General features: G+C 50.7%; 1 protein-coding gene across 1 annotated transcript in view; it reads right to left on the bottom strand.

The window, feature by feature from the left end:
• Positions 1-27,248, bottom strand: part of GMPR (guanosine monophosphate reductase) — a 46,468-nt gene that overhangs the window by 4,077 nt on the left and 15,143 nt on the right. The window contains exons 5-8 of the mRNA XM_032341176.1: positions 16,299-16,380; positions 12,768-12,874; positions 5,180-5,222; positions 2,337-2,496 (exon numbers count right to left, since the gene is read on the bottom strand). Of these exons, the coding sequence (XP_032197067.1) occupies positions 2,337-2,496; positions 5,180-5,222; positions 12,768-12,874; positions 16,299-16,380 (392 nt within the window). The remainder of the gene's footprint in view (positions 1-2,336; positions 2,497-5,179; positions 5,223-12,767; positions 12,875-16,298; positions 16,381-27,248) is intronic.

Here is a 27,248-nt window from a genome sequence, read left to right as displayed (position 1 = left end):
TCAACTAGAAAAAAGATAGCATCTCTCAATCAGAAGCTCCTCGCCTAGAATTTCAAAATGGTATTGACTCTCGTGCCTTGGAATCCACACAGGCAAGCCGGTCCTGAAGTGGGACGAGATCTCCCTCCCTAAACCACTGACTGCAGCCAGGGCTGGCCTCGGGGGCTGGCTCAGAGCATGGAGCTCCTGATGCCGGTCCCTGACCACACCCAAGACGGCTCACGTCCCCGCACTCTGTGACCACAGACCAACACCTACACACTTGTGCCCGTGATGACCGCCATTTCACTTCTGAAAGATTTCCATGGCCTGCCTGGGGCTTACTGGAAGTCCTCTAGATTCTCATCTAGATGAGAATCTAGATGAGACTCTAGCCTCTTTGCTGATGGGTGACGGCCCCTTTTGCAAGACGTTTATTGCTGAGGTTCACGTCCTCTTGTCTGGTAAATGAAGGTACTTTGATCTGTCTCCCAGGGCCAGTGTGAGGCATAAATGGTTAATGGCTGGGAAGGAACCAGCAAAGCATAAATAGCTTTACCTTCATTAAATACCATCATCAAAGGAGGACGATTCTTGTGAGGAAACTGTGGGGAGGGGGCAGCAAACTGCCAGGGAAAGGGGAGGGAGCCAGGGAGGCAGAGTCACAGAGGGACAGAGACACAGAGAAAAACATAGGCAGCCTGCAGGGCTCGGCTGCCTCCAGACTGAGCTTCAAATTCCGTTAGCACCTGCCTCTCCTAAGATCTGAAACCACTTCCAGAATCTTCTATTTTCTGTTTTGTCTAAACCCTGCTGAAATGACAGAAGGGGATTTTTTTCTTTCGGTGCCTCGGCTGCTGCGTGCAGCATAGCCTGGTCTGCCCTCTTCGATCTAGTTTCCTTAGAACCCAGAACAGATGTAGCTAGAGGTACCGAGTGTCCTCCAGGCAAAGCATCTAGCGGTCACCCAACCACAAGGGCTCCACCTAACGTGGCAGCGCATAGCAGACACGGGCCCCGGGGTAGGGACAGTGGTTGCTGGTAAAGGGTGAAGCTTCTGAGGTCCAGGGGGGCCCCCAGAAGTCCAGAGGGGCACTGAGGCAGTGACTGACCCCCTGCCCACCCTCATTACCCATGCCAGCTCCTCCATGGGGCATCATGTGGGAGAAAGAGCCTTCTGAGGCTGCACCGGAAGGAGCAGGGATAAAAATGTGACGTTTTGTTCTCACTTTGTGAAGTTTCCAGGATGCGGGTGAGACCTAGCTCCCTATTCCCCTTTCCCACCCTGCCTTCCCCACACGGTGGCATCTTGACGCAGGTCCCCCCATAAGAGGAGAATGAGATCAGACATCAGTCCACCGGTCCCCCCACACTGAAGCACAGAACACTTGGGAGAGCATCCCACGCCTCCCGCCCGCCCCGTGAATCTCAGTGGGGTGCTGAGATTTACCTCCAGCAGGACTTGAACCTCGGACAACACCCCTGCCTCCCGTGTCCTCGAGATAAGCTTTCGGGTGACGGATGAATGGTAGGGAATGCGGGGTGTCCACCAGGGAGGGTTGGAGCTCCCGCCCAGGTGCCCGAGGCTTCCCAGAGAAAGGCAACCCCTCCCTCCCGGCGGACTCCCTGGTGAGAAAGTCCACCTCCCGCGACCTGTCCTCAAGCTAATGCTGAGGAGAGACACCGGCAGTTTCTAGGGAACAGGGCCACGGAGTGGATATGTGCTGCCCTGAGGTTCTTCAAACACACATGCAGACAATTAACATGGAAGTGAAACAGAAAAGGCCGGGTTATATTTGGGGATCGCAGATTTGTTTTAAAAAAAAAAGAAAAAAGCAGAAGCCATATCATCCCTTCTGTGCTAACACAATTAAATGGCTAAAAATGCTGCCTGTGTCAACCGTCAGAGCCTGGAGGCAGGTGAGAGTCCTGCCATAGGGGAAACACGGCACCTTCCAGAAAGGCCTGACCTCCATGTGGCGGTGTGCACCACGCCTGTCAGATGCGATGGGAAACCCAGGCTTCAACCCGATGCCTGCAGCCGGAGTTCGTTCCAGGCTGGAGATGGGCGGTGACGGGGCTCACTCAGAGCTCTCGGAAGGCTCTACCGGAAGGACGAGGCAAAAAGACCCTTGCCTGCCTGACCCCTGGGAAAGTCTGGAGCGTCACCTCCCGGACGCAGGAGTCCCACCTGCTCGCACATCCCCCTTTCGTCACATTTTTATCCCGTCCCCGAACCCTGGTGCCTTCTGAGGGCCCCACACACAGCAAATGCCAGTTGCATAAAAGCCGGGACTATTTAACAAGCGGACCACGTGTTGCGACTCCTTCCCGCGGCGCTGATGTCCGCGGCTCACCTGTATTCAGCGACGCCCCCCGCGTGCTTCTTCATGGCCGTGTCGGAGCTCATCCCGTAGAACAGCTTCAGCTTCTGCCCGTTTTTCTCGATCACCTCTCCAGCACACTCCGTGTGGCCCGAAAACATCCCTCCCAGCATGACAAAATCCGCGCCGGCGCCTAGACGCCAACAGTAGGACAAAAAGCAGACGCAGGGCAAAGAGCTCAGAGAAAATCAGCCCCAGGAGGATCCACGTGCGACTCCTAATCCGACCCCCCCCACCCCGCCCCGCTCCTTGCTCCCAGCCATCATCAGGAGAAAAGCTCGACCTCTCCCTTTCTGGAAAAAGTGAAGAAGGCTTGTGTGGGGGGAGATGGACACTCAGAGAAAGAGACACAGTTGAAGGCTAAGGCGGTGGACAGTCCTTAACGGTCTTAATGGTAACCAATGACGGACTACGACCACCCTCCATACACAGCTTGTCTGAGTCTCATCATCAGAGCGGCAGTAAGAAGTGGGCAGCACGGGGCACCTGGGAGGCTCAGACATTAAGCATCTGCCTTCGGCTCAGGTCATGATCCCAGGGTCCTGGGATGGAGCCCCGCGTCAGGCTCCCTGCTCAGTGGGAAGCCTGCTTCTCCCTCTCCCACTCCCCCTGCTTGTGTTCCTGCTCTTGCGGTCTCTCTGTCAAATAAATAAAATCTTAAAAAAAAAAAAAAAAAAAAAGAATGAGGCAGCATTTTCTACAGCATGTTCCCCGATTTCATCCCCAATAGTCACCCCACCAGTGCCCTCATCAGGCATCTGGTCTACCTGAGTCTAGCGGCACCCTCACACTCTGCTTCTGTAGGTCATGGAAGACCTCACAATGGACTGAAACCTACTATCTCTCCTGCAGTCTGCATCTGAATGACTTCAGTGTACTTCTCCTTCTTGATTTGACCTAAGGAAGCACCAAGAGGTTTTGAGTGCTGCCTGTGTGTTTAAGAAGCCTGAAGTCATTAAGCTAAAACCCAATGTTAAATATTGGAAGCCACGGAACTTGTGCAGAAGGAACACACAGCGAACATTGTGGCGGGGGGGGGGGGGTGGGGTGGCGAGGGGGGTTGGCTAGAGCATAATTAGGGCAGGGTACCTAGGCTGGATTTTCTATTTTTCAAAAATTGGAATTGTAATAAAAATTTTTTAGATGCGCTATATCAATTTTCAGTAACAAATGGGGGGGGAGGATCTTACATTGAGACTTACTTGGGGGGAAAAAGGGAGGTTTGCCCCCCACCCCACCCGCCCTGCCAGGACTTCGACGGGGCAGAGGAAGATCAGTGTCCAGCCAGGTCTCGCAATGACCACGACCCCAGCAGCAGATGTCAACAGCACGAACCCAGAGCACAGACCCACCCCGACAACCCTTTGAAGTGGCTTCCGATTATTTCTGTCTCTGAACGTTCTCACATCCCTCCCTCACCAACATTTTCCCTGACGCAGTCCCTCTCCCGCCCTCCGCCGAGCCTCAGCCCAGGCCAGGCCAGGCTCCCCGGAAGAAGAGCGAAGGAAAAGATGTCACAGCGGATTCCAAAGACCAGGGACCGTTACCTAACGAGGCACCTTCTTCACCAATCGGTCCCTTGAAAAGCGTGCCTGCTCCTAGTCTGTGCAGGGAGCCCAAGTGTCTGTGGCTAGTGATCCAGATAAAGGGGGCATGCACACACAAGCGGAGCAGGGGTCCTAACTCCCCTTGCTCGGCCACCAGCTATGGGACCCTCACTTTGTCACACTCACCTCTCAGAGCCTCAGGCTCAACTATAAAATAGGTGCCTGGGATGACAAAGAGGACCCGTGGGTTCCCTTCCGTAACCAAGACGCACAATCAGAAGGGGATTACATCAGAAGGCTGCCTGTTTGCAGGACGTTCCCCAGGGTTGGTACAGAACCCCACTGCTAAGTACCCTGTCCCTCCTTGTCCCCATCAGTGTTTTATTAGAAGAAAAAGAGAGAGAGAGAGAGGGAGGGAGGGAAACTGGAGGGAGACAGGGAATCCAAGCCTAAACCTAAGACAGTTCATGGGAAGGTCTCCAAAGCAGTAGTCAGAAAACGTAGAAGGTGCCAAATGCAGGTAAGGGAAAGGACCCCTGGCACTCCGTAGGAACACTTGAGACAGAAAGTTCACCTCCACAGGAAAAAAGGGAAAAAAAGGGGGGGGGGGGGGAGTCAACCGTGAACTTGGCCCTGGCCTCAGAAAAGGGGGTGGGGCCGCATGGGCTGTTTTTCTGTCACCCCTGGGCACGCACAATCTGCACGCAGTATGTCAAGGTCAAGTGGCAAGTGCAGGGCACAACATGTGGAAAACTAGGGCTTTCCCAAGAAAAGGTCAGCCCCCTCCCACCCCCACCCCCACCCCCGCCCCCTGCCCTTCCCCAAAGCCCCCGCTGCATCACAGTTGGACGCTGCTGCCCCCTGGTGGGACACAGGCTCCTCAGTCCGGAGGCGGAGAAACTTCCAAGGGACACTCGCCCTTCCCTCAAGGTTGCCCCAATTTAGAACCTGGAAACCCTCCCTGAAGTCGCTGTGCTTCAGACCTGGTGCTGGCCTCCTCCGGGGGCTCCCTGCACCGTCTAAGCCATGACCTCACCCACTCCTGGCTTGCAGGCTGTCTACCCCCTTTCACCCCCTGGGCACCCCGCCGGCTCCGCAGAACCAAACCAAGTCAGGATTCTGGCCAATCAGGGCTGAAATCCAGGGACGGGGAAACTCAGGACTGGCCCAGAATTTCCCAGCACGTCCCGCCTCTTCATTCAGGTTCCCACCAGAGGCCAGCCCGCGCCACGGCCGGGAACTCCCGCCCCTCCCTCCCTGTCCTCTTACCAAAGGCTTTGGCGACATCTCCTGGACACGTGCAGCCTCCGTCCTTCAAAGAGGGAAAAGCAAGGAAAGGGTGTCAGTCAGCGGGGGCACCCTTGGCCAGGTGGTCCCCCTCCCCTGGGGCGATTAGGTCATCAGGAGGGGCTCTCCAACGCACCCTCAGCCAAGGGCAAGCCCCCAGCCAAAAAAGCGACCCTCAGAGTCCACTCCGGTTCCAGCCTTCCTCAGTCACTGTGTTTGGACTTAAGTTTGCTCCCGTCGATACTAGACCTTCATCCCCTAGCCTCTCGGGGTTTCCTCTCTGGGTCTGCCTCACCCACCACCTGCCCACCTGTCTGCATCCCAGCCCCCCCCCCCCCGGAAGCCGGATGCCTGACCAGGGCCATCCGAATTCACTCTCATCCCACAGTCCCCCTTTCCCTCCCTGCCCAGCGTGAGGTGAAGTTTAGGTAGTAAGAGCTAAGTTACTTTATGAGCTGCGAAAGGACGCGGAGTTCCTTTAACCTTCCTGCCACCCCACACAGCCCCGATCCACCTTCCCGTAATGGGCCCAGTTAGCTTAAAACCAAACGTACCTTCCTGATCCCCACTCTACCCACCGAGAGCACACGCCCGGGGTGGCTTTAATGCCCAGCAGGGCGGTCACCTTGGGCTGCCCGGCTTAGCTCTGTGCAGCCATGGCGGTGGGCGGGGAGTGGGGGTGGAACACCAGCAGCACAGTGTGGGGCTTCCAGAATACAGAGCCTGCCGGGCACCCTTACCAACACAAGCTGCTACCTGCTCTACCCAATGTAGTCTGTGTGACGTCCAAGGAGAAGGCCAGCGAGGGTGGCCCGGAGTTGCCACCAGACGCCATGGAGAGAGAGGCAAAGGCCCAGGGTTGGGGGGGGGGGTGCGGGGAGGCAGGGTCCGTGGTGAGGCCTGGCATGATCACAGATCACTGAGCCCAGAGCGGGTCTAGGAGGAGCACCAAGGTCTCAGAGGCAAGCACCTGTCCCTGGAAGGTGGGACCCACCTGCCTTGAGAAGGACACAGGCTGCCTGAGCTACCGGGCATCACAACTGGCAGGAGGGGGTGTGTGCCCCCAGAGCCGGAGGGCATCCAGCCAACCGGAATGACCACTATACGACCAGCACCTCCCATGGAGAATGGGGGGTCTCTGACTCATTTCCCTTTTTTATCTGCTTTTAAGACCTGTCACTCCATGAGCTGTAACTTAATTTCTGCCTCCTTAACTTCTTTGCAGTTGGGATCCAAAGGTGGATGTGAAAGCTTGAACTCTTTGTTTTTTTTTTATGAATATTTATTGCCTGTAACGATTTCCTCCATCGCGTCTGTTACGGGCACACCCCAGAAATATTGCAGGTTTGGTTCCAGACCACAAGCAATAAAGCGAGTATCCCAACAAAGTGGGTCAAATGAATTTTGTGGTTCCCCAGCGCAGAGAGAAATTATGTGTACACTCCTCTGTGCGACAGCTTTACTGTCTAAAAAAAAGGTACACAGCTTAATTTAAAAAAAACTTTATTGCTAAGAAATGCCAACCATCTCCTGAACTTTGGCTGAACCGTCATCAACGATCACAGATCGCTGTAACAGAATGCAAGGATGAAAAAGTGGAAATTTGGTGAGCATTACCCAAAATGCAGCCCACAGACACCACGGAGGCAAAGACTGTTGGAAAAACAGTGCCAAGAGGCTCGTCCTGATGTGGGGCTGCCAAAGATCTTTCATTTAAAAAAAAAAAACAACAAAAAAAAAAGCAAAAAAACACGTATCTTTGAGGTGTGATAAAGCCTACAGTCACGTGTCATCTCTCTGACCCCCGGAGGGCCACGGGTGCTGAAGAGTGGTCATTTCCTGCTTCTGTGTGCTGGGGCCCAAGCTCTGGCATATCTACTTCCTCTTCCAAAGCTACAAGCCCCCTCCATGCCCTTCACTGGCCCTGCCAACTTTTTTGAATACTTTATCTCTTTACCAAAACCAGTTTTATACTCGATAGGCTTTCAAACACATGACCTGAGAAGATTAAACACCCCCATTACAGGAGGACGTTTTTGGACTTGAAACCACACACACACACACCACACACAACACACTCCCAGGCTTGCAAGCTGTGACTGCCACAGCGGTTCATGTGGGACCCGGAAAATTCCACATTCTTGTGGTTAGGGAGGAGGCCACTGGGATCCTTGAAAAGGAGCTCTTCTTCTCCCAGAATGGGCCAAGACGACCACGGTTAAGAAGGCTCCGTGACGTGCCCCCGAGAGGAAATCCGACTTACAGCAGCATCTTCTGCTCACTGTACTTGGAAATGCATTTATAAAAGGTAGACCAACCACACCAGACTGCGCATCTAACCCCGTGCAACCCGATGTTGTGATATGCATTAGGGCAAAGGAGTCTGCTCCCTACTCCTGTTCACGGGTGATTTCCAGAAGCTGTTCAAAGCGTCCTTTTCATGCTGCCAGGAGGCAAGGGCAGGAGGGGCAGAGCTCTGCGATCTAAGACACACATTTATTTTTGCACAGAAACATCACAGGCGCCGGAACATTTTCAAAAACAATGTGCAAATATTCAAAGAACTGCTTGTTTTGTTTTTCAAGAGTGTTCCTGTTGTATTTCAGGAGAAAAAGCATCATGGAACTCTGTCTGTGAACTATCGGCATACCTTTTCTTCTTAAGAATACGTGCCCTGGGGGCGCCTGGGTGGCTCAGTGGATTAAGCCGCTGCCTTCAGCTCAGGTCATGATCTCAGTGTCCGGGGATCGAGCCCCGCATCGGGCTCTTTGCTCAGCGGGAGCCTGCTTCTCTCTCTCTCTCTCTGCCTGACTCTCTGCCTACTTGTGATCTCTCTCTCTGTCAAATAAATAAATAAAAATCTTAAAAAAAAAAAAAGAATACGTGCCCTGCTCTAAAACCAAGGGCGGGAAAAGCAAGTACGGGGACAGGCAGAGGGAATTCAAATCAAGCACCTACTATGTGCCGGGGCTGTTACAATTTCATTTTTCCATTCAAACACCAGAAGCACCTGAAGTTGATATTTCTGTAGCTCAGAAAGGTTGAGTGACTTGCCCAAAGTCACACAGCAACAATGTTAGAATAAGATACTACAACTCTGGTTAGGTATACATTATAAAAACATCCAGAAACAAAAATAAATAAAATTTTAAAAACATAAAACTTGTCTAGAAGCATACTTATTAGATCATTAGCCATGGTTCTCTTAAGAGGCTAACAGTTCCAGGAACCTTTATATTTATCTGTATTTTCTAACTTTTTCTAGGCTAAACCTATCCTGTTGAGGAATTTTTCACCCTCAAAAAATTTTAACTTTAAGCATAACTTTAAGTCTTGCTAAAGAACGGTCTAACTGCTTCTGAAATGCTATATTAAATCATTAAAATTATCAGAAATTTGCTGATCTGCCTTTACTTTTCTGCAGAGGGTCAGTGGACCAGTATAAGCACTGATGACCATGCACAGGAAAGGAAAAGTTTGGGGATGACTTTGAATCATCTGGATCCTTCGTGATATAGGGCCTCCTGAGCCTTGATAAGCACTCTTTATAAAATGCACTGATTAAAATGCTGGAGCTTGAGGCAAGAAGAGACCATAGGGATCCCTGTCTACTCCCAGGACTTCTTTCTAGGTCGTATAAAGCAGCACAAAGTCCAAAGAGTGCTTGGTTATCAGTGGATCGTGAACTCACTGGAGGTTCGAATCCCTCCCCTTCTAACCATGCATCGGAGACTGACCGTCCTCTTCCCTCTGGAACACATGCGTAGGGGCCCTGTGGGGAAGGACAGAGGAAGTGTATGTCTCCCAGAGCACTGGGGTAGAAGAATGAGCAGACGGGGTCGGGTCCTGTACGACCCTGCATTCTCTATGCCTTCAGCAGGCCTTTCTATTTCATTCTCTTTGTGACCTCCTCATTTTCCACATGGGGGGAAGCAGTCAAGGGAAGATAAACAGGCCTCAGTCTGAATGTTGCCAGTAGGGACGCTGGACAAGTTCCTTAAGATCCTGAAGCTTCGGAGCCCACCTGGTTGCAAAGGCTAATTTATGTATCAGCTGGAATAGGCCAGAGTGATTAGAAACCTCGTCAAACATTAGTCTGGGTGTTTCTGGGAGGGTTCTCTTCTTTCCTTTTCTTTCTCTTCTCTTCTCTCTCTCTCTCTTTTTTTTTTTTTTGGATGAGATTAACATTTGAAATGGTAGACTGAGTAAAGCAGAGTGTCCTCCTGGCATGGGTGGGCCCCATCTAATCAGCTGAAGGCATGACCAGAACAACAGGGCTGACCCTCCTCGAGTTAATCTTTCTTGACTGACTGCCTCTGAATGAACATGGGCTTTTTCCTACCTTTTAACTCAACTGAAACATGAGCTCTTCCTGGCTCTTAGGCCCTCAGACTCACACTGGAACTATAACATCAGCTCTCCTAGGTCTCTAGCTTGGCAACTCACCCTGCACATCTTGGGACTTCTCAGCTCCCATAATCACGTGAACCAATTCCTTATAATAAATACCTCCTCCACCTCCTCTCTTGCCACATACATACACACGTGCACACACACAGACACACATGCCCCCTGCCTAATACACCTGTCAAGTGAAACTAACTGCTAGTTTGTCAGGTTGTTCCAAGAATCAGAAATTCAAAGTGCCTTGTGCCTGGAAGGTAGTAGATGCTCAGTAAACACTAGTCATTCCTTCTTCTAAGTCTGTTTTCATCTTGAAAATTCTCTTTTGGGTGATGTCCCTAGCAGATGACAAGACAAAACTAACTAGTCACACCTCAATCTTCACCTACATAGGGGGTGTCCTGAATCTACAGCTCTCTGCCTCTCGGAACCCCATGTGGGCCACAATAAATAGAAACCCAATTCAAGTCCAGCCCCTTGAGCATCAGCACCTGCGAACAGCCCCCTGCTGTGACTTCCTTTTACTGAATTTCAACAGCGTGGATGTGCTAATTCAGCAACCAAAGTGTGACAGGAGACAGCTGGACGGCAACTGGGCAGAGTAGCAGGATCCAAAACGCGTGGTGGGTTTCCAGTGGCTTTAGGGATGACTGGCAAGTGGGAGAAATCTGCTTGTGAGACACAGGGGTGGTCGCAGAAACGGCCGCTCTGAATGCCAAAGCACTCAGCTGGCCAGGAGGGAGGAGCTCAGGTCAAGGGCGCCAATCCCAGGTGAGCCTGTGAACTGCGTCTGGCCTTCCAGCTACACACGCATCGTGGGCCCCCATCCGGGTAATCTCTCACCATTACTGGGAACCGGGGAGGTCCCTGACTGCAAGCCTGGGCAGTCACTGTCCCTGTTGGATCAACTCAGAGGAGCTGTTCCCCAGGCACTGGCAGGTGAGACCCGGCTCTGAACACGGACCTCACGACAGGAACCAGCGCTTCTCAAACTCAAGAGCACGTCACGACTACTGGAGGGCTGGTTAAAACACATTCTTGGGCCTCCCCTTCAGCGCTGCTGATTCGGTAAGCCCGAGAACTTCTAACAAGTTCTCAGTTGATACTGATGCTGTTGGTCTGGGCACGGCACTGAAACAACCACTAAAAGAAGCTTATCAAAGAGAACCCAAGTTGACTGCAAGCAGAGCCTCCCTTTCCCCCCCAACCCTCCCCAAATAGGGTTCTATCAACAAGCAGGCGTGAAACTTCTAGAAGGACACAAGTAGGGGAACTCGGAACATGTTCCCAGTAGAGCCCTTCATTTGACAGCTCCCTGATATGGAAATGGTATACAGGACACAGGGTCCAAATTTTGTGGAAGACTCTTGATGGTGAAAACAGTCACGTGATAGAGATGTAGGACTAATTACATAGGACGCTTTCAGGGCCAACCTCATAAGAGTCATCTTTGCTTAGACGGGGTCTAGGAATGTCTTTTTAGGAAAGCTTCCCCGGTGATTCTCAGGCAGCCAGCCCAGAAGAAGGCCCCAGGGAACCCCCGGGACCCACTGGTGTCCCGGAGACCGTGCAGTGAGTTGGATCACAGCACTCAGCCTTTTGCACACAATAAATAAGTGTTCCCTCGGGCCCTGGGACCAAAGCTCAGCAAAGGGGTGAGGCATGCAGGGTCTCAGAATGGTCAGCGACCAATAAACCTTTCTTGTCTAGCACATAGTAGATGCTCAATAAAAACGTGCTGAAGGACTGGATGGATGGGTGGAAAGCCTGCATGAAGAATGGATGGGAATCCTCCCTGGACTACGAGGTCAGGACAGGACAACAGCCGCCACAGCCCTCAAATGCTAAACTGGGGCTCAAAACGAGGGAAGGAGCACATATTTAAAGAGTAGCATCGTATCCTCAAAGCACGTCCAGAAATCACAGGTCAACTTGTTGCAGAGCTGGAGTGAAATCAACAAGACATCATTCTGCAGGGATATGTAATCTGATGCATTTGTAAATTTTTTTTTTAAATCACCTATCAATTACTTAATGTGGGAGCCTGGCTCAGCAACTGGACAGGGAAAACGTCTGAGGGTTTAATTTAATACAGTCGAGTCAACACTGTTATGGGACCACTATAATTACACTATGAATTCAGAATTCGTAAAAAAAGAAAAAATATATATATATATAAAATATCATGTTAAAAAAGAAAGACACATTAAGTGGAAGCCATGGTTCTGAGTCTGCCCAATTTTACCCCACATGTTCTTTCCTATTCTGAGCATTTTACCTGGAAGGGGAGAGCCAGGATTATCTCTTCGATGGTCTGAATAGTTGCCACATCAGCGAAGCAGGATCCGAATTACGGCTACGCTGAGGACAGATACTAACTTGGCATTAACTCATTCACTCAATCTTTAATGTTTAGTGGCTGCATCCCAGGCTGCTGTCCTGCCAGGAGCTTCCTGGAAGTGCTGCTAGATCACGGTCACCCCTTCCCATAGACTCCTCAACCTACTGCAACCTCCTTCTGCCCCCAACACGCCACTGGATCCACTCTCACTCCGGTAAGGGACCAGTGGCCCCTAATCCAACATGACTGGCATCCTTACCAAAAGGAGAAATGTGGACACGTGCGCACATACGCACAGGGAGGACGCCACATGAGGACGGGAGCAATGGTGCCACCAGCCACGGGCGCTGGAAGTTTGCAACAGAGCCTCTAGACCCCGCTCAGACCTCAAGCTCGGACTTCCAGCCTCCACACCTGCGAGACAGGGACTGCCTCTTTCTTGATCCACCCAGGCTGGGGTGCTTTGTAGCAAACAAGCAGGTAGCATCCTCTCCAAGCTCCCCACAAATCCCCCAACACGCCACCCGACGCCGTGAGTCGTTACTGGCTCCCGTGTCTTCGTCCCTCAGTGCAGAGTCAGTACGGAGGGGGGCCTGGGTCTCTGCCACATGGGACTGGGCTGGGACCAGGTGCCTGCTGCGACACATGAGGTGTGTGGGACCTCGTGCTGGGACCAAGGTGCCAGGCTCACGGCCAAGCCCACAGGATGCCAACGAGACGAAGGGCAGCCAGGAAACAGGCTTCCTCGGGGGCCCAGGAACAGGGGCCTCCCCTCAAGTCCCGAGATGTTCTCATACCCATCCCCCTGCCCCGTGGGAGACTTACGGAGATGATGTGTCCCTTCAGGCCATGGGCAGAGTCAGCGCATTCGATCACAGCGCTGAGCTGGGGGTAGCCCACTCCGGTCTTGGTGCGGGTGGTGCACACGGAACCTGGAGGGCAGGAGAGGTGGAGCCCAAAGAGAGATGGTCGAGAATGAGCAGAACGCGATACGAAGCAAGACTGCGTCCCTGGCACACAGCCCAGCCCCGATTTACTGGGGGAGGGGACACATGATGACAACACTTTCCTTCTGTCGGGGCGGGGCGGGTGGTGAGAGCCACACCATCAAGCCACGTGATCTCTGGTCCTCATCATTGTCAGCCCCTGAGGCCCGGGACACTGTCACCGTCACTCACCATGACATCAGCCCCCACCTCTGCCTGCTTGTATCCAGTCCCTCTCCATGGCCTGCGCCTTTCAGCACCACCACGCTAGACTTCAAGGGAACCCCCAGGGCTCCTCCCACAGCCTCTTTGCCTTCAACTTCTGTCAAATTTCTAACTTCTCTGAGCCTCTCGGCCTTGCCTATGAAACAGAATTGGAAACACTGACGCACGGGGTTGCGGTCTGTCACTAAGCCCATGCCCACACCCCTCCCGCCCAGCTCCGTCCTCGGTGGGCCCCAGCCTCCTGGTCCTCATGACCGCCTGTCCTGTCCGGGGTCCCCGTCTAGCCTGGGATGCGGGTCCAGCTTCTGTTTCAGGACCAGCCATCCAGATGCCCTCAACTGCCCTTGACCTCTGGCTTTCCCATGGTCAACCCCAGTCCTGGTGGGTGGACCCGTCTGCAGGGTATGGTTCCTGCTAGGTCCAGGCTGAGTCACGCTCAGAGCACCACCATCTCCAGTACCTGTCCCCCGGTTCAAGTCTGGACCCTCCCTCCCCTCAAATGAGCACCCCTCCCCGGCCCCCCAAGATCACCCAGACCAAAATCCTGAATGTCCACCTGCTACCCTCCTTGGCCACCACCTCGCTCTCCCTCCTACACTCCAGCTACGGGACGGTCCAGTTCCTCGGGCACAGGGAGTTTCTCCCCCTCCCTGGGGATTCTCTGTACGTGCTGTACCTTCTGTCAAACCACTCCCTATGAACCAAGCCCCTGGTCCTGCCAATGCTTCTCATCTTTCAGGCTTTATCTAAATGTCACTCCCTCGGGAGAGTTGTTCCGCACAGTGCTCACTTCAAACAGAGGCATTTAAATAATTCTTTGTGTAAGAGCGCAGGGAATGTGTTTTCTCCGCTGGACGGTAAGCTCCCCGGACTGTCATTGTTGTAGACCCAGCGCTGAGAACAGAGCCTCCTACATGAGAAGGGGGCTATAAATAGTCACTAAAAGAATGTGTGAACTTAAGAATAGATGAGTCACCCACATGCCTGTGGCTCCCCTGTTTCCCAGCTCCGTCAACGGGGCTTGAACTCCAGGGCCATCAGGCCCAGGGACAAGGCTACTGGAACCCCCACTTCTCCATCACCACTGATGCCTTCACAGCCCCCCACCCTCCAGATCTCTCTCCAGGACCTTGGGGACAGGAAGAGGCAGAGAACCACATCCACAATTCCAGGCCTGGATTCAGCAAGAAAACCAGAAGGATGGAGGAGCCCCTTTCCTCCGACCCATGCAGCTACAGGGCAGAATAACATTTCTTCACTTTCATCCTCACGTGTACTGCCCACAATCCTGGAGCCAGCAGAGCGCCTCTCCCCACCAAAGCACCCTCTGCCCCACACACCAGACCTGCATTGTCCAAGGCAGAATTCCTTTCCTAATCTCTCCTTCCTAATTGGCTTTTCTTCACTCCCACCCCACAGCCAGAGTCTCGCAGGAAGGCAGGGGGTCTCTACCCCAGGGCCCCGGAGCTCTGCCCCAGGGACAGACCTCTACAGAGATCAGGCCAGTCACCTTTCTTGGAAAGAGCCAAGGAAGGACTTCCAAACAAGGCATGGGAACGGTCTTGATCAATGCTCAGGTTGAATGGAGAAATTAGATGCGTGTTTTCTCCCAGTTACAGAGGCAGGACGCCCATTCTTAATGCTGTCATTCACGGAATACTCGGTATTTTTACTCTAAAGAATTCATGAAACTTAAATGTCATCTCCAATCAGTTTGAAGAAGGGCCTCTAACAAAGCTTCTTACCCTCTTTGGTCATATCTGTTCTACTAAGACAGGCCTGCCTGGGCTGGGGGGAGGGGGTGGGGCACACAGTGACCTCAGAAGGACCCTCAGTCTTCCGGGGAACCAGAGTGTATATGCAGAAGGAGTGCAGGAAGGAAACAAGTCCAGCTGCATGCTCGGAATTACCTCGAGTACCTCAGGAACAGCTCTTCGAGAGCTGAGACAATGACCTACACACCTTCATGTCCCGCCCCCAGCGCGGTGGCAGCTGGTTGACATTCTGTACGTATCTCTGATGGACCAGGTGACCCATGAGCATCCTGCTTTTGGAAGAAAGAGTCTTCCTGGTCTGTTAAGAGCCTGTTCTTTACTAGCTCAGTCTTTTACAGCCTGTCCTAAGCCGGTAAGCTCCTCGGTAAGAACCGGGGCTGTCATTCCTCTTGCTTGGACTACGTCGTTGGTTGGCCCGAGTAGCTATAAAGTATCTAAAGCCCAATCTTGAGGGTTTTCCTGGATATTAAACACTCCAGTCCTCTGGGGAGCCTACAGAAGCCTCTTCTTCCCTAATCCTTGCTTCATACACATCCGGTTCCCGCAAGGCCGATGGCTGTGCCAAGTCAACAACACAACGATGTCTCCTGCCCCCCGCCGCGCATTCCCACACTCTTCTCATATGGCTTGACGGTTTGCTTCCTTTTTTGGTAGTGTTCTTTGGGTGGGCGGTATTTTAAAAATCTTTGCTATTTTTTTATTCCCAGCTGAGAATGTATAGCTTCTTCCCTCCTCTCCAACGTTAGTGTTTGTTTAGGAAGGGATGTGCAAGGGAGAAGTTGGAAACAGGCACGCTCGTGCTCAAGGCTCGCCAAAGGGAAAGGAGGCCGCCACCTGGCCCAGGAGAGAAAGGAGCTGTCCGGTCAAGAAGAGAAAGGCTCTGCCTTGCTCCCCCCCACTCAAGATGTCATTGGGTGGTCCTAGGAGAGAATGCCCAAGAGGATACGGGCAAACAGAGCTAGATATGTATCAGGTGAGGAGGGGGGGAGACGGAGTCATGTCCATTAACCGTCCCCATGATTCTTCACACCCTAGCCTTCCTCTTCAAGGTTCATGGGATCACTGATGAAATCTGCATTCTCTTCTTCCACGTTAGTCCTCTGAAAACCAGGACCTCCCATTCTACCCACATCCCAGCTCCTTTAAGCCCTCCGTGGGGGCATCAGAAAGCAACCCAATGACACTTCCTAAAAGAGCTTCTTTTGGAAGCTCAACTTCCAAAACTGGTGTGATACTTCCAAAAGAAAAGGGCTTTATGCTTGTGGCTGGGGGCCCCATGGGCTCCCTTCTGACCACATCACCAGTTTCCCCAAGCCCCACACCCCAGCGCCTGCCACACAGCCCCTGCAGGACTTCCCAGCAAGCCTTACCTGGTCCAACGCCGACTTTGATTATGTCTGCTCCAGAAAGAATAAGCTCTTCGACCATCTCCCCTGTTACCACGTTCCCTGCCTGAGACAGAAAGAACACAGCCCATGATCACAGACTATTCCTGGTGACACAAAGATGAGGGAATGAAGAACTCCACACCTGGCCACACAGTCAGACACGTCCTGAAGCCACCAGGTGCCCTGGGGGCCAAGAGAGGGAGGTCAGCGGCACAATGGACTGAATCTCTGATTCTAGAGTAAATCTAGATGGTGGGTCAGGACAGTCCCCTGGTGTCCTCCTCTAATGAACAGGAACACAGAATCCAACACTTGAGACCACAGTGGGCTGAGCTGATGGCAGGAGAAGGTATGCCAAGTGTGTAATTTTTAGAACTACAAGAGACTGGAGGCCATCTAGGGCAGAGCGTTTGAACATGTCTGTGGTGGACAAAGTAAAATCCTACAGAGAACCCAAATATATTTTTTAAAAAAAGCAACGAAACACTCTCTCAGATGATTATCACCTTTACTGTGGGGCATAATGTGTGTCAGAGACGACACCATCCTTGACGAACATTTATGGAACTCCAGGACCTCTGGAATATGAAACCTGGCGATCATCTCACCAATGGGAAATGCCTGTGTGTCCCCCCCGCAAGGGTTGGTGGTTTCCACCCAGACAAGAAAGGGCAGGTGAGCCTTTATGGACCAACACCACTGCATCCCACTCCAATTTCAGAACTCAAGGCTGTGGCCCTAAGAAGAAACCAGGAAGCCAGGACATGGCAGAAGCTTAAAACCTTAAGGATGCATCTGGTTTGGAGACTCTACAAGTTCTTTCCCTGCAAGAGCAGGTGAGCATGAAAACAGCCCTCTCTATTATAACTCACTGCCCTGCAGATTCTTTGGCTGGTCCATAGGCTCCTTGGCGAGATGCCTAACTGAACATTCAAGACAGCACAGAGTCTTATTTCGGGAAATGCATGCCGACTCATGCTACCATGATTTTTTTTTTTTTTTTTTTTTTTTTTTTGCGTTGAAGTGCCAGTGTCTTTTTCTTTTCACTGAATTCATTCCTGGGTTGGCGGAGTGGGGTGTGGGGGTATTTTTCTTTTTTAACCTACACAAACTTGGTATATTTTTAACTCAGTATAAAAGTATCTTAGAAAGACGGAAGAGGAAGGCTCAGAGCTGCTTTAATCCAACAGCCATCTGACCACTGAAAATAATAGACAGTCCAGAAAAAGGACCGGGACATTGAGAATATTGTGTATAATGAGGGGCACATTACACGTCAGTAAGCAGCAGAACAAGGTTTCAACGGACGGTGCTGGGGAAAGGGAGCTTCTGGAAGTAAGATCATAGATTCTCATTCATACTGGTCCCCAAAACCAGCTTCAGATGGATGCAAGAGTTAACTTAAAAGTTGTGCCCTTCCAGATTTAGAACACCTCGAAGACGTGACTCTAATAACCATAAAAATGGAAAAAAGATCTATAGGTATACACACACACACACTCATATCATCAACAAAACTAAGCGGCAAGTCACGTGGCACAGAAAAATCCCTGCAATTATGACCTGCGTTCCTAACATTATTAAAGCTCCCCCCAAATCTGCAAAAGAAATGCTAATGCCTCACAAAGTGACTGCCAAAGGACATGAACAAACTAAAAATAAATAAATAAAAGTGGCCAATGCACACAGGGAAAGCATTCACCATCACTAATCATTGTATTTATTTATTTTTTTAAAGATTTTATTTATTTATTTGACAGAGAGCAAGCGAGCACGAGAGAACAAGAGAGGAAGGAGGAGAGGGAGAAATGGACTCCCCTCTGAGCAGGGAGCCTGCCCTGGGACTCGATCCCAGGACCCCGAGATCATGACCTGAGCCGAAGGCAGATGCTTAACCAGGTGCCCCTCTAATCATCACATTCAAAGTCAGATACTAGTGAGGTAGTACTCATCACTCAAATTATCAAGGACAATCATGACTAAATACCACAGAGGAAACAGACACTGTCTTTCTCCGCTGGTGCAAGGTCTCCTTTAGCACAGGTTTCCCTGGGAAGCAATTTGTCCACACAGAGCAAAGGCAAGAATACAAATATCCTTGGATCCAGTGAGTGTACTTCCAGGATCCTCTCTGGAGGGAACACTCACAGCTGAGGCCAACGATTTAAACACGAGAACGCGTGTTATTTCTAACAGCGCAGAACTGCACATGTATTACCCAAAATGGGAATGGTTCAACAACCTGATGTTTCTCAGCTACGTGAGGTTTTTAAGATGGGTCTGATGGTGCGGGAAAACATTTAGCCACTTTCGGTATCATGTTAGGGGAAAGAGAAGGAAACAGTAAGATCTCAGTTTTGCTAAAAACAACAATAACGAGAAAACCCCACAAGTATATGAGTACATGAAAACGCACCCCCAAATGCTAACAAGTTATGTACAAAGGAAAGGATTACCCAACTTTTAAATTTTTTCTGCAAAATTCTCTGGATTCTAGCATAGGAACAGCATTCCTTTTTTTTTTTCTTTAAAGATTTATTTATTTGAGAGAGAAAGAGAGAGAGCAGGGCGCCTGGGTGGCTCAGTGGGTTAAAGCCTCTGCCTTTGGCTCAGGTCATGATCCCAGGGTCCTGGGATCGAGCCCCACATTAGGCTCTCTGCTTAGTGGGAAGCCTGCTTCCTCCTCTCTCTGCCGGCCTCTCTGCCTACTTGTGATCTCCGTCTGTCAAATAAATAAATAAAATCTTAAAAAAAAAAAAAAAGAGAGAGAGATCACAGCCGGGAGGAGCAGAGGGAGAGAAAGAATCCGAAACAGACTGCAAGCTGAATACAGAGTCCGACGCTGGGCTTGATCCCAGGACCCTGAGATCACAGCCTGAGCAGAAACCAAGAGTCAGACACTTAATCGACTGAGGCACCCAGGCGCCCCAGGAATTGCATTAATTTTATAACAGAGTCTGGTGGTTTGGGGTTTTGAGTTTTGTTTTATTTCAGCACAAGGACCAACATCAACTTTGTAGCCAAGGAGTTAATAGGAACTCGAGAAACAAGACTCCAAGCTCTCAAGTCTCCCTCACCACTGGTCTTACTAAAAAAGAAAACTTTTTTTTAAATTTTAAAAATAAAAACAATTAAAAAATGAAAATACACACAAACATAACTCAGAAGAAGTTACTCTCAGCTCCCTCCATAGTTTCACTTTCAGTGTGGATATTTTCTACCACCGATCTGGTGCTGCCAACAAATCATTTGATTTTCTAAAGGGCCTTCTTTACACCAAATAAATTCAAGCCAGTTTATGACGGATGCACCAGGTCCAACCACACAGACTCAAAGTCAGTTTATTTTTTTTAAAGATCATCTGTATTTATTTGAGAGAGAGGGAGCATAAGCGGGGAAGACGCAGATGCAGAGAAAGACGCAGACTCCCCACTGAGCAAGAAGCCAGATGCGGGGTTCGATCCCAGGACTCTGGGAGCATGACCTGAGCTGAAAGGCAGACGCTTAAACAAATGAGCCACCCGGGCGCCCGGGCGCCCTCAAAGTAAGTTTAAAGCATGAGGACGGTGACCCTTCCTGGTAGCCTGGAGGCTTGCACGGGTGTCCCCGTTCTCCCTCGGCCACCGGTGGAGCTCCTTAACCAGTGGCTGGAAGGTGATCGGTCACTGCAGAGAAGCAGCCGGGCGGAAAAACCCAGAGTGAGCAGGAAGCACCTCCAGCGGAAGACAGAGGCAGGAAGGCTGACCTGCCCCATGCAGGAGTAAAAAGCCGTCTCATCAAAGTGGATACCAAGAAAGGCAAACACTAAGGGAGAAAGGGAAAGGCAAAATCAGACGTGAGAAGGACAGGACGTGATCGGGCCCCCGGCTTGGCCTCAGGCCCCACCCAGGAAACAGCGCATGGGGTGATTCGATTCGGGGGTGATTCAGCGGGGATGTAGGAGGGATGCCGGCACATGCGGCTGGCCTGGGTGATAAGCAGGATGCAGCCTATCTGGGCCCAATGCAGCTCCTGGCTGGTGCAGATAGCACGGCCGGAACGTGGCCACAAATGCAGCACACGCTCGTTTCCCGGGCGTCCGCGACCAACTGCAAACTCTGGACCCTCCCAGGGAGCAGGGGGTACCGAGACAGGCAGGAATGTCCGCGGGGCAGCCCTCTTTCGGGGGAGGCCGAGCCCCCTCCAGGGCCCGCACTCCCAAGCTCTGCTGCGGGAGACAGTCTCCCTCTGTTCAAGGTCAAGGAGAGGCATGGGGGCCCAGTGAAAAGCAAAAAAAACAAACAAACAAAACAAAACCAAAAAAAAACACCAAAAACAAAAAAAACAAGAAGAAAAGAAAAAAAGCAAAAAAATAAATAAATAAATAAATAAAGCAACAGGTTTAAAGAGGTTCCCCTGGGCCAAAACCAAAACCAAGACTGTTTTGCCCCGATGTTGCCAGCTTTCCTTTAGACCCAGACATCTAAGACAAAGTAGGTTCAGAAAGCCCCCGGGGTCCACAGGCAGACCCTAACATCCAGGCAATGAAGGAAGATCTAGGAGGCTCCATTTCTCCTGCTAGAATGTAGGACGAACCACACCCACTTGGTGTGGTCAAGATAGGGTTTACATGGGAAGTTCTATTCAGTTCCTAGTACAAAGCCCAGCTCTCAGTTTGGTGCTCAATAAAATGTTAGTCCCTCTACTTAAGAATGTTTTCTGTATATTGTTTGTTTGTTTGTTTTGCTCACTTCTTTTTTCTTAAACTTAACTGTGATCAAATATCCATGACATTTGCATTGTTTTTAGTGATTTTTTTAAGTGGCAAGGTCAAGGAGCCGTCATGACCATCCATCCCCACCACGTTTCTTCATCCCAAACTGAAATTCAGGACCTATACATCAGTAACTTCTCTACCCACTTTTCCCGTGCCAAGAAAAATCCTTTCTCTAGGATGATGGGAGACAAGGGCCGGCAGACAGCAGCAGGACAGATCTGGCCTGGGGGCCACAGTGTGCCAACTCCTGATATCAGGTGGCGACACACTGAGGATGCCCGGGTGGCCTAGTCGGTTAAGCCTCTGCCTTTGGCTCAGGTCATGATCTCAGGGTCCTGGGATCGAGCCCTGCATCAGGCTCCCTGCTCAGTGGACAGCCTGGTTCTCCCTCTCCCTCTGCTGCTCCCCCTGCTTGTATTCTCTCTCTCGGTCAAATAAATAAATAAAATCCTAAAAAAAAAAAAAAAAAGTGGTGGCGTGCTAATGAAAGTACCTTCTCCTAAGCACACAGAACTGTCCTGATGCCAAACACGGAAGCAGGAAGTAGCAGAAGCTATCAAGGCGATAACCATCTTTTATGGCACATTAAACTCAGTTTACTACAGGACTCTCAGAGACCCACATACCACCTGGATATGAGGCCCTTCACGGCTTCTAGCCCAGTTCCAGCTCATACCAGTGCCAGGAAGAGGGTAAAGCCAGGAAACCCAGGCAACTCAGGGGCGCGGTCTGCCATAACCACCTCCTGTCCCTCAGTGAGGCACGTTCCACACTCCACAAGGGAGGCCGCCCACAGCTGTCAGCCTGCAGGAAATTCTAAAGAGTGTCTGCCTCCCTGGGAAGAGGGCTGGAGCAGGTTGTGTCCCCCTGTGGCTCTGAAACTTGTCTGATCATGAGTGCTAGAGAAGGAACGCCAGCAGGAGACTGAGTCACTGGCCATGTGCAGAAATGCTGAGGCCATGCCCACGGCTACCTGGGGATCAGTCAACCGTGGCCAAGGTGGCCTACCCCAGCGGCGTGGAGCTGGGCCTCTAGTCTGCCCTCAACAGACGGGGTGTCACAGACCTACCTCTTCACGACCAAGTGAGGAAGAGCCACCAGCGCAAAGTTGCTTGTCAGACACTACACAGGGACACCCGTGTCCCAGCAGCTGGCTGCGGAGTGGTGTAATAGAAGATCACGGGCCATGGGGGCAGGCGACCGGCTCTGAACCCCAGGCCCACCTCTTAGTGGCTGTGTGAGCCTCAGAAAGTTCCTCGAGCTAAAATGGAGTTTCACGTCAGTAAAAGCAGGTGCTGTTATCCATGCTCAAAGACTAGACATCATCAGAAGTATCCCACCCACCCCAATAGGGCCTTATTCTACGGCACCTGGAACACATCTGTCTCCTTCCTCTCTGGAAGCCACCAGGCAAATGGCCCTGGGGCTTACTACACTGTCGGAGCAGCCAGCACCTTCTATGGGACCCTCGTCTGTCAAAGTTTTCTAAAAATCCCTTCTTTTCTTCTCTTTCTATGTGGCAAAGTAGGCCCTAGGGGAAAGGCTTCCAGGAAATGGGGTGTGCACACGAATCCAGGATGTACAGGAAGGGGGAGCAACAGGCCCTCGCTCCCGCAGGGAGCCCAAAACAGACCCCCAGAACCACCAGCCTCAACTGAGAGCATTTCTGAGCAACCCTCCTGTTCACGGCACCAGAGCCATCACGATGACTGTACTGTATACCTTTTGGCTCCAGAACACTGGTAATGCATCCAAAAGTCATAAGGGAAATTAGACTTCCAAAACTAAGGGTGTTAAGAGTAGTGGAGGTTTCCAAACGAAGCCCAGATCTCAGGGGTCAGTGCAAGCAAAGAACGCCTCAGGGATAATGCGTCTACCTCGCCAAGTCCAACGTTCATCACTGGGGAAACCAACAGGAACAATGAAAACACATCCCAGAGCCAACCAGCAGACGCTGAAGAGGCACTTGCGGGTGGTAGCTGCCCAGAGGGCCGTGGGAACGCTGCGCCAACCCCTCCCTCCCGGCCTCATCCCCATGGCAACACCCAAACTCGGTACAAAGCTCTGGGACAACGCTCCTTCTCTTGAGCTACCGGCCTACCTTTGCACCTGCACCGCCCCGTCCCCTGGTCTGCATCCCTTAAGGGGTGACACACCCACGGGCTCCCGGGGTTCCACAGCGGGGGACTCCCCTCAGCCCTTGGCAAGCCCAGCTTCGAGATAAAACTCACAGCCAGTGGTCAGGAGCAAGTGAGAGAAAGTTCCAGGGCTCTCGCTGATGTCCGCTATCACTTACCCTTTTTGAGAGAAGTGATATGGGTTTTCTCCATCTTCTTGAAACAAAAATGAATAACCCCTCCCCACCCTATCCCACCTCCTTCCATTCTTCCTCTCCTCTGTGACTCAGCGCTCAAGGCACCTGTCCTCAACGGTACTACCAGCAGGCAAACATTTTGTGAATACCGCATGGTACACAACACATCACGCCATCTGATCCCCCACTCCCTGTAATTCTCCAGCCGCCATGATCCTCAACCGCCCTTCCACAGGTGAGGAAAATGACACTCAGAAGGTTGTGTGACTTCCCCAGCGTGACTAGGCTCCTGGGGCCACACCAACCTTAGGGGCACCAAGTTGGCGATTCAAACGGTGTCGCGACGAGCCGCCACGTAGCGCAAGGGGAAGGCGCAGGTGGGGCAGGTGGGCAGCAGTATTAATGATTCGTTCCTGGGGTAGTCGGTTGGGCGTCCAGCTCTTGGGTGTGGGCTCAGGTCAAGCTCTCAGGGTCCTGGGATCGAGTCCCACATCAGGCTCCCTGCTCAGCGGGGAGTCTGCTTCTCCATCTCCCTCCTGCCTCTCCTCCCACTGGATCTCTCTCTAATGGTCACTCTCCACCCCCCCAAAATACATATATAAAATCTTTATTAAAAAAAGAAAAAGAATTCCTAGGAACAACGCAAAAGGCAAGGGAAGCAAGGGCAAAAATGAACTATTGGGATTTCATCAAGATCAAAAGCTTTTGCACAGCAAAGGAAACAGTTAACAAAATCAAAAGACAACTGACAGAATGGGAGAAGATATTTGCAAACGACATATCAGATAAAGGACTAGTGTCCAGAATCTATAAAGAACTTAGCAAACTCAACACCCAAAGAACAAATAATCCAATCAAGAAATGGGCAGAGGACATGAACAGACATTTCTGCAAAGAAGACATCCAGATGGCCAACAGACACATGAAAAAGTGCTCCATATCACTCGGCATCAGGGAAATACAAATCAAAACCACGATGAGATATCACCTCACACCAGTCAGAATGGCTAAAATCAACAAGTCAGGAAATGACAGATGCTGGCGAGGATGCGGAGAAAGGGGAACCCTCCTACACTGTTGGTGGGAATGCAAGCTGGTGCAGCCACTCTGGAAAACAGCATGGAGGTTCCTCAAAATGTTGAAAATAGAACTGCCCTATGACCCAGCAATTGCACTATTGGGTATTTACCCTAAGGATACAAACGTAGTGATCCAAAGGGGCACATGCACCCGAATGTTTATAGCAGCAATGTCCACAATAGCCAAACTATGGAAAGAACCTAGATGTCCATCAACAGATGAATGGATCAAGAAGATGTGGTATATATACACAATGGAATACTATGCAGCCATCAAAAGAAATGAAATCTTGCCATTTGCGACAACATGGATGGAACTAGAGTATATCATGCTTAGCGAAATAAGTCAAGCAAAGAAAGACAACTATCATATGATCTCCCTGATATGAGGAAGTGGTGATGCAACATGGGGGCTTAAGTGGGTAGGAGAAGAATAAATGAAACAAGATGGGATTGGGAGGGAGACAAACCATAAGTGACTTTTAATCTCACAAAACAAACTGAGGGTTGCTGGGGGGAGGGGGTTTGGGAGAAGGGGGTGGGATTATGGACATTGGGGAGGGTATGTGCTTTGGTGAGTGCTGTGAAGTGTGTAAACCTGGTGATTCACAGACCTGTACCCCTGGGGATAGAGTATTATGCCTCCATCAGAAAGGATGAATACCCAACTTTTGTAGCAACATGGACGGGACTGGAAGAGATTATGCTGAGTGAAATAAGTCAAGCAGAGAGAGTCAATTATCATATGGTTTCACTTATTTGTGGAGCATAACAAATAGCATGGAGGACATGGGGACTTAGAGTGGAGAAGGGAGTTGGGGGAAATTGGAAGGGGAGGTGAACCATGAGAGACTATGGACTCTGAAAAACAATCTGAGGGTTTTGAAGGGACGGGGGGTGGGAGGTTGGGGTACCAGGTGGTGGGTATTATAGAGGGCACGGATTGCATGGAGCACGGGGTGTGGTGCAAAAATAATGTATACTGTTATGCTGGAAATAAAAAATAAAAAATTAAAAAAAAAAAGAAAAAGAAAACTAGAAAGCATGAGCAGTGGTGAAACCAGAGACACACAAGGATGAAAATGATGGCTAGACTCAAAGTGGGGCTTTCATCTTGGATGGGAGGAGGGGCTTCTGAGTGTAGATGTCCTGGAAAGACCATTTATCTTAGGACCATTTATTAAACATGAATGTTCCAAGCACTCGTCTGCACACATGTCCTATTTCACAATGTAATGCAAGAATTACCAGAGAAAAAGAAAGCGGAACCACTAAGTGGCCTCGCCCAATCCATGTCATTTCTGATTCCTAACCCTTCAGAACTCTCTCTTACACCCCAAAAATGCCAGAGGAGATAAAGCACAACTTCCAACTTTATCAGTCACTTCCATCCCCAGGGCAATTAACCCACCAGAGGTGCACTAGAAACATCTAGAAAGATCTAGGCCCGTCTCACCTCAGATAAAAGGACCATCAACAGCAACCCTGGGCCTGCTTGATCTCCTTCCCTCCACGAGGAATAAACAAAGGCCTCCACTCCCGGCCAACATCTGTGCATCATGCTTTTTCTAGTGCCATTCACTGTTGCACAGAATTTACACTGAATACCAAACACTGTTTAGAGAGACCAGGTCCCAGCTGAGGGGCCGGGGGCTTCTGCTCTCCTGGGAGTCACGCTTTCTGTTCCCTCCGGTACGAGAAAACATTACCAGAGGTGGCTGGGGACAGAAGGGGCTCAGGACACCAGGTACCAGATAGAGATGACCTGGCTTCAAGTCCTCTCTTAGCCGGTCGGTATTGGTACGGCCTTGTGAACCATCCAGAAAGTCTAAGAAGACATCAGACCCAAGATTCCTCATCCTGGATAAATGTGGGACAACAGTTCCCGCTCCTTATAGAGATCAAAACAAACCAATGACAAGGGGCACCTGGGTGGCTCAGCAGGTTAAGCATCTGCTTTTGGCTCAGGTCATGATCTCAGGGTAATGGGACTGAGCCCTGCATCGGGCTCCCTACTCAGCGGGGAGTCTGCTTCTCTCTCTGCACCTCCCCCTGCCCGTGCTCTCTTTCTCAGACAAATAGAATCTTTAAAAAAAAAAATGACACTACAGTACTATTATGGAGGATAAAATTAATTTTTTGGTCTCTCATCCAACTTCTCGCGCCATACAGCTGCTGCCCTTGGGAAAACTCTCGATCCTTTCTTCTCATTTGAGTGGAAAGCACAGAAATACTGCTTTTAAAAATCCTCATGAACTCTTAACCGAAGATTTAACTCCACTAACAGAAACAGTTCCCGTGTCCCAACTTCCTTACGACGACGAAACGCGGGGAGAAATAAAATTCCGAATTTACAAAAATGGAGACGTGGGTCAATTATCTAGTGGCCAATCTATCAAGGTCACGTTAGTTAAGACCAGGAGAGACGCACATCATCGCGACGTAAACTTTCCAAAAGACCCAATTTAACCCAAGAGCTTCTAATCCCTTTTTCTACAAACCCGCCTTTCCCGGCAATAGCCAATGAACGTTCTGACCAGTGAAGATGTTCATAATTAGGAAAATACACAAAAGTCAAGAACGAAGGTCAGAGACTAAACAATACTCCAGCCGATCTGCAGTATTGTTTGCAGACTACTCTGGCTCCTGTTCACCTGGGAGATTTCAACTGTTACAGGAGACTGTTCTGCTGGCCAGTTAGGAGATGGGTACAGATGGCCCAAACGGGTTAAACTCAAACCCAGTTACCCTATTTTCATTTTTTAAATATGAGCTCCTTGGTA

This window comes from Mustela erminea, chromosome 4, assembly GCF_009829155.1.
Source record: "Mustela erminea isolate mMusErm1 chromosome 4, mMusErm1.Pri, whole genome shotgun sequence".
Taxonomy (NCBI): domain Eukaryota; kingdom Metazoa; phylum Chordata; class Mammalia; order Carnivora; family Mustelidae; genus Mustela; species Mustela erminea.
Note: the sequence above shows the minus strand (reverse complement) of the source record. Positions and strands in the feature narration are given on the sequence as shown.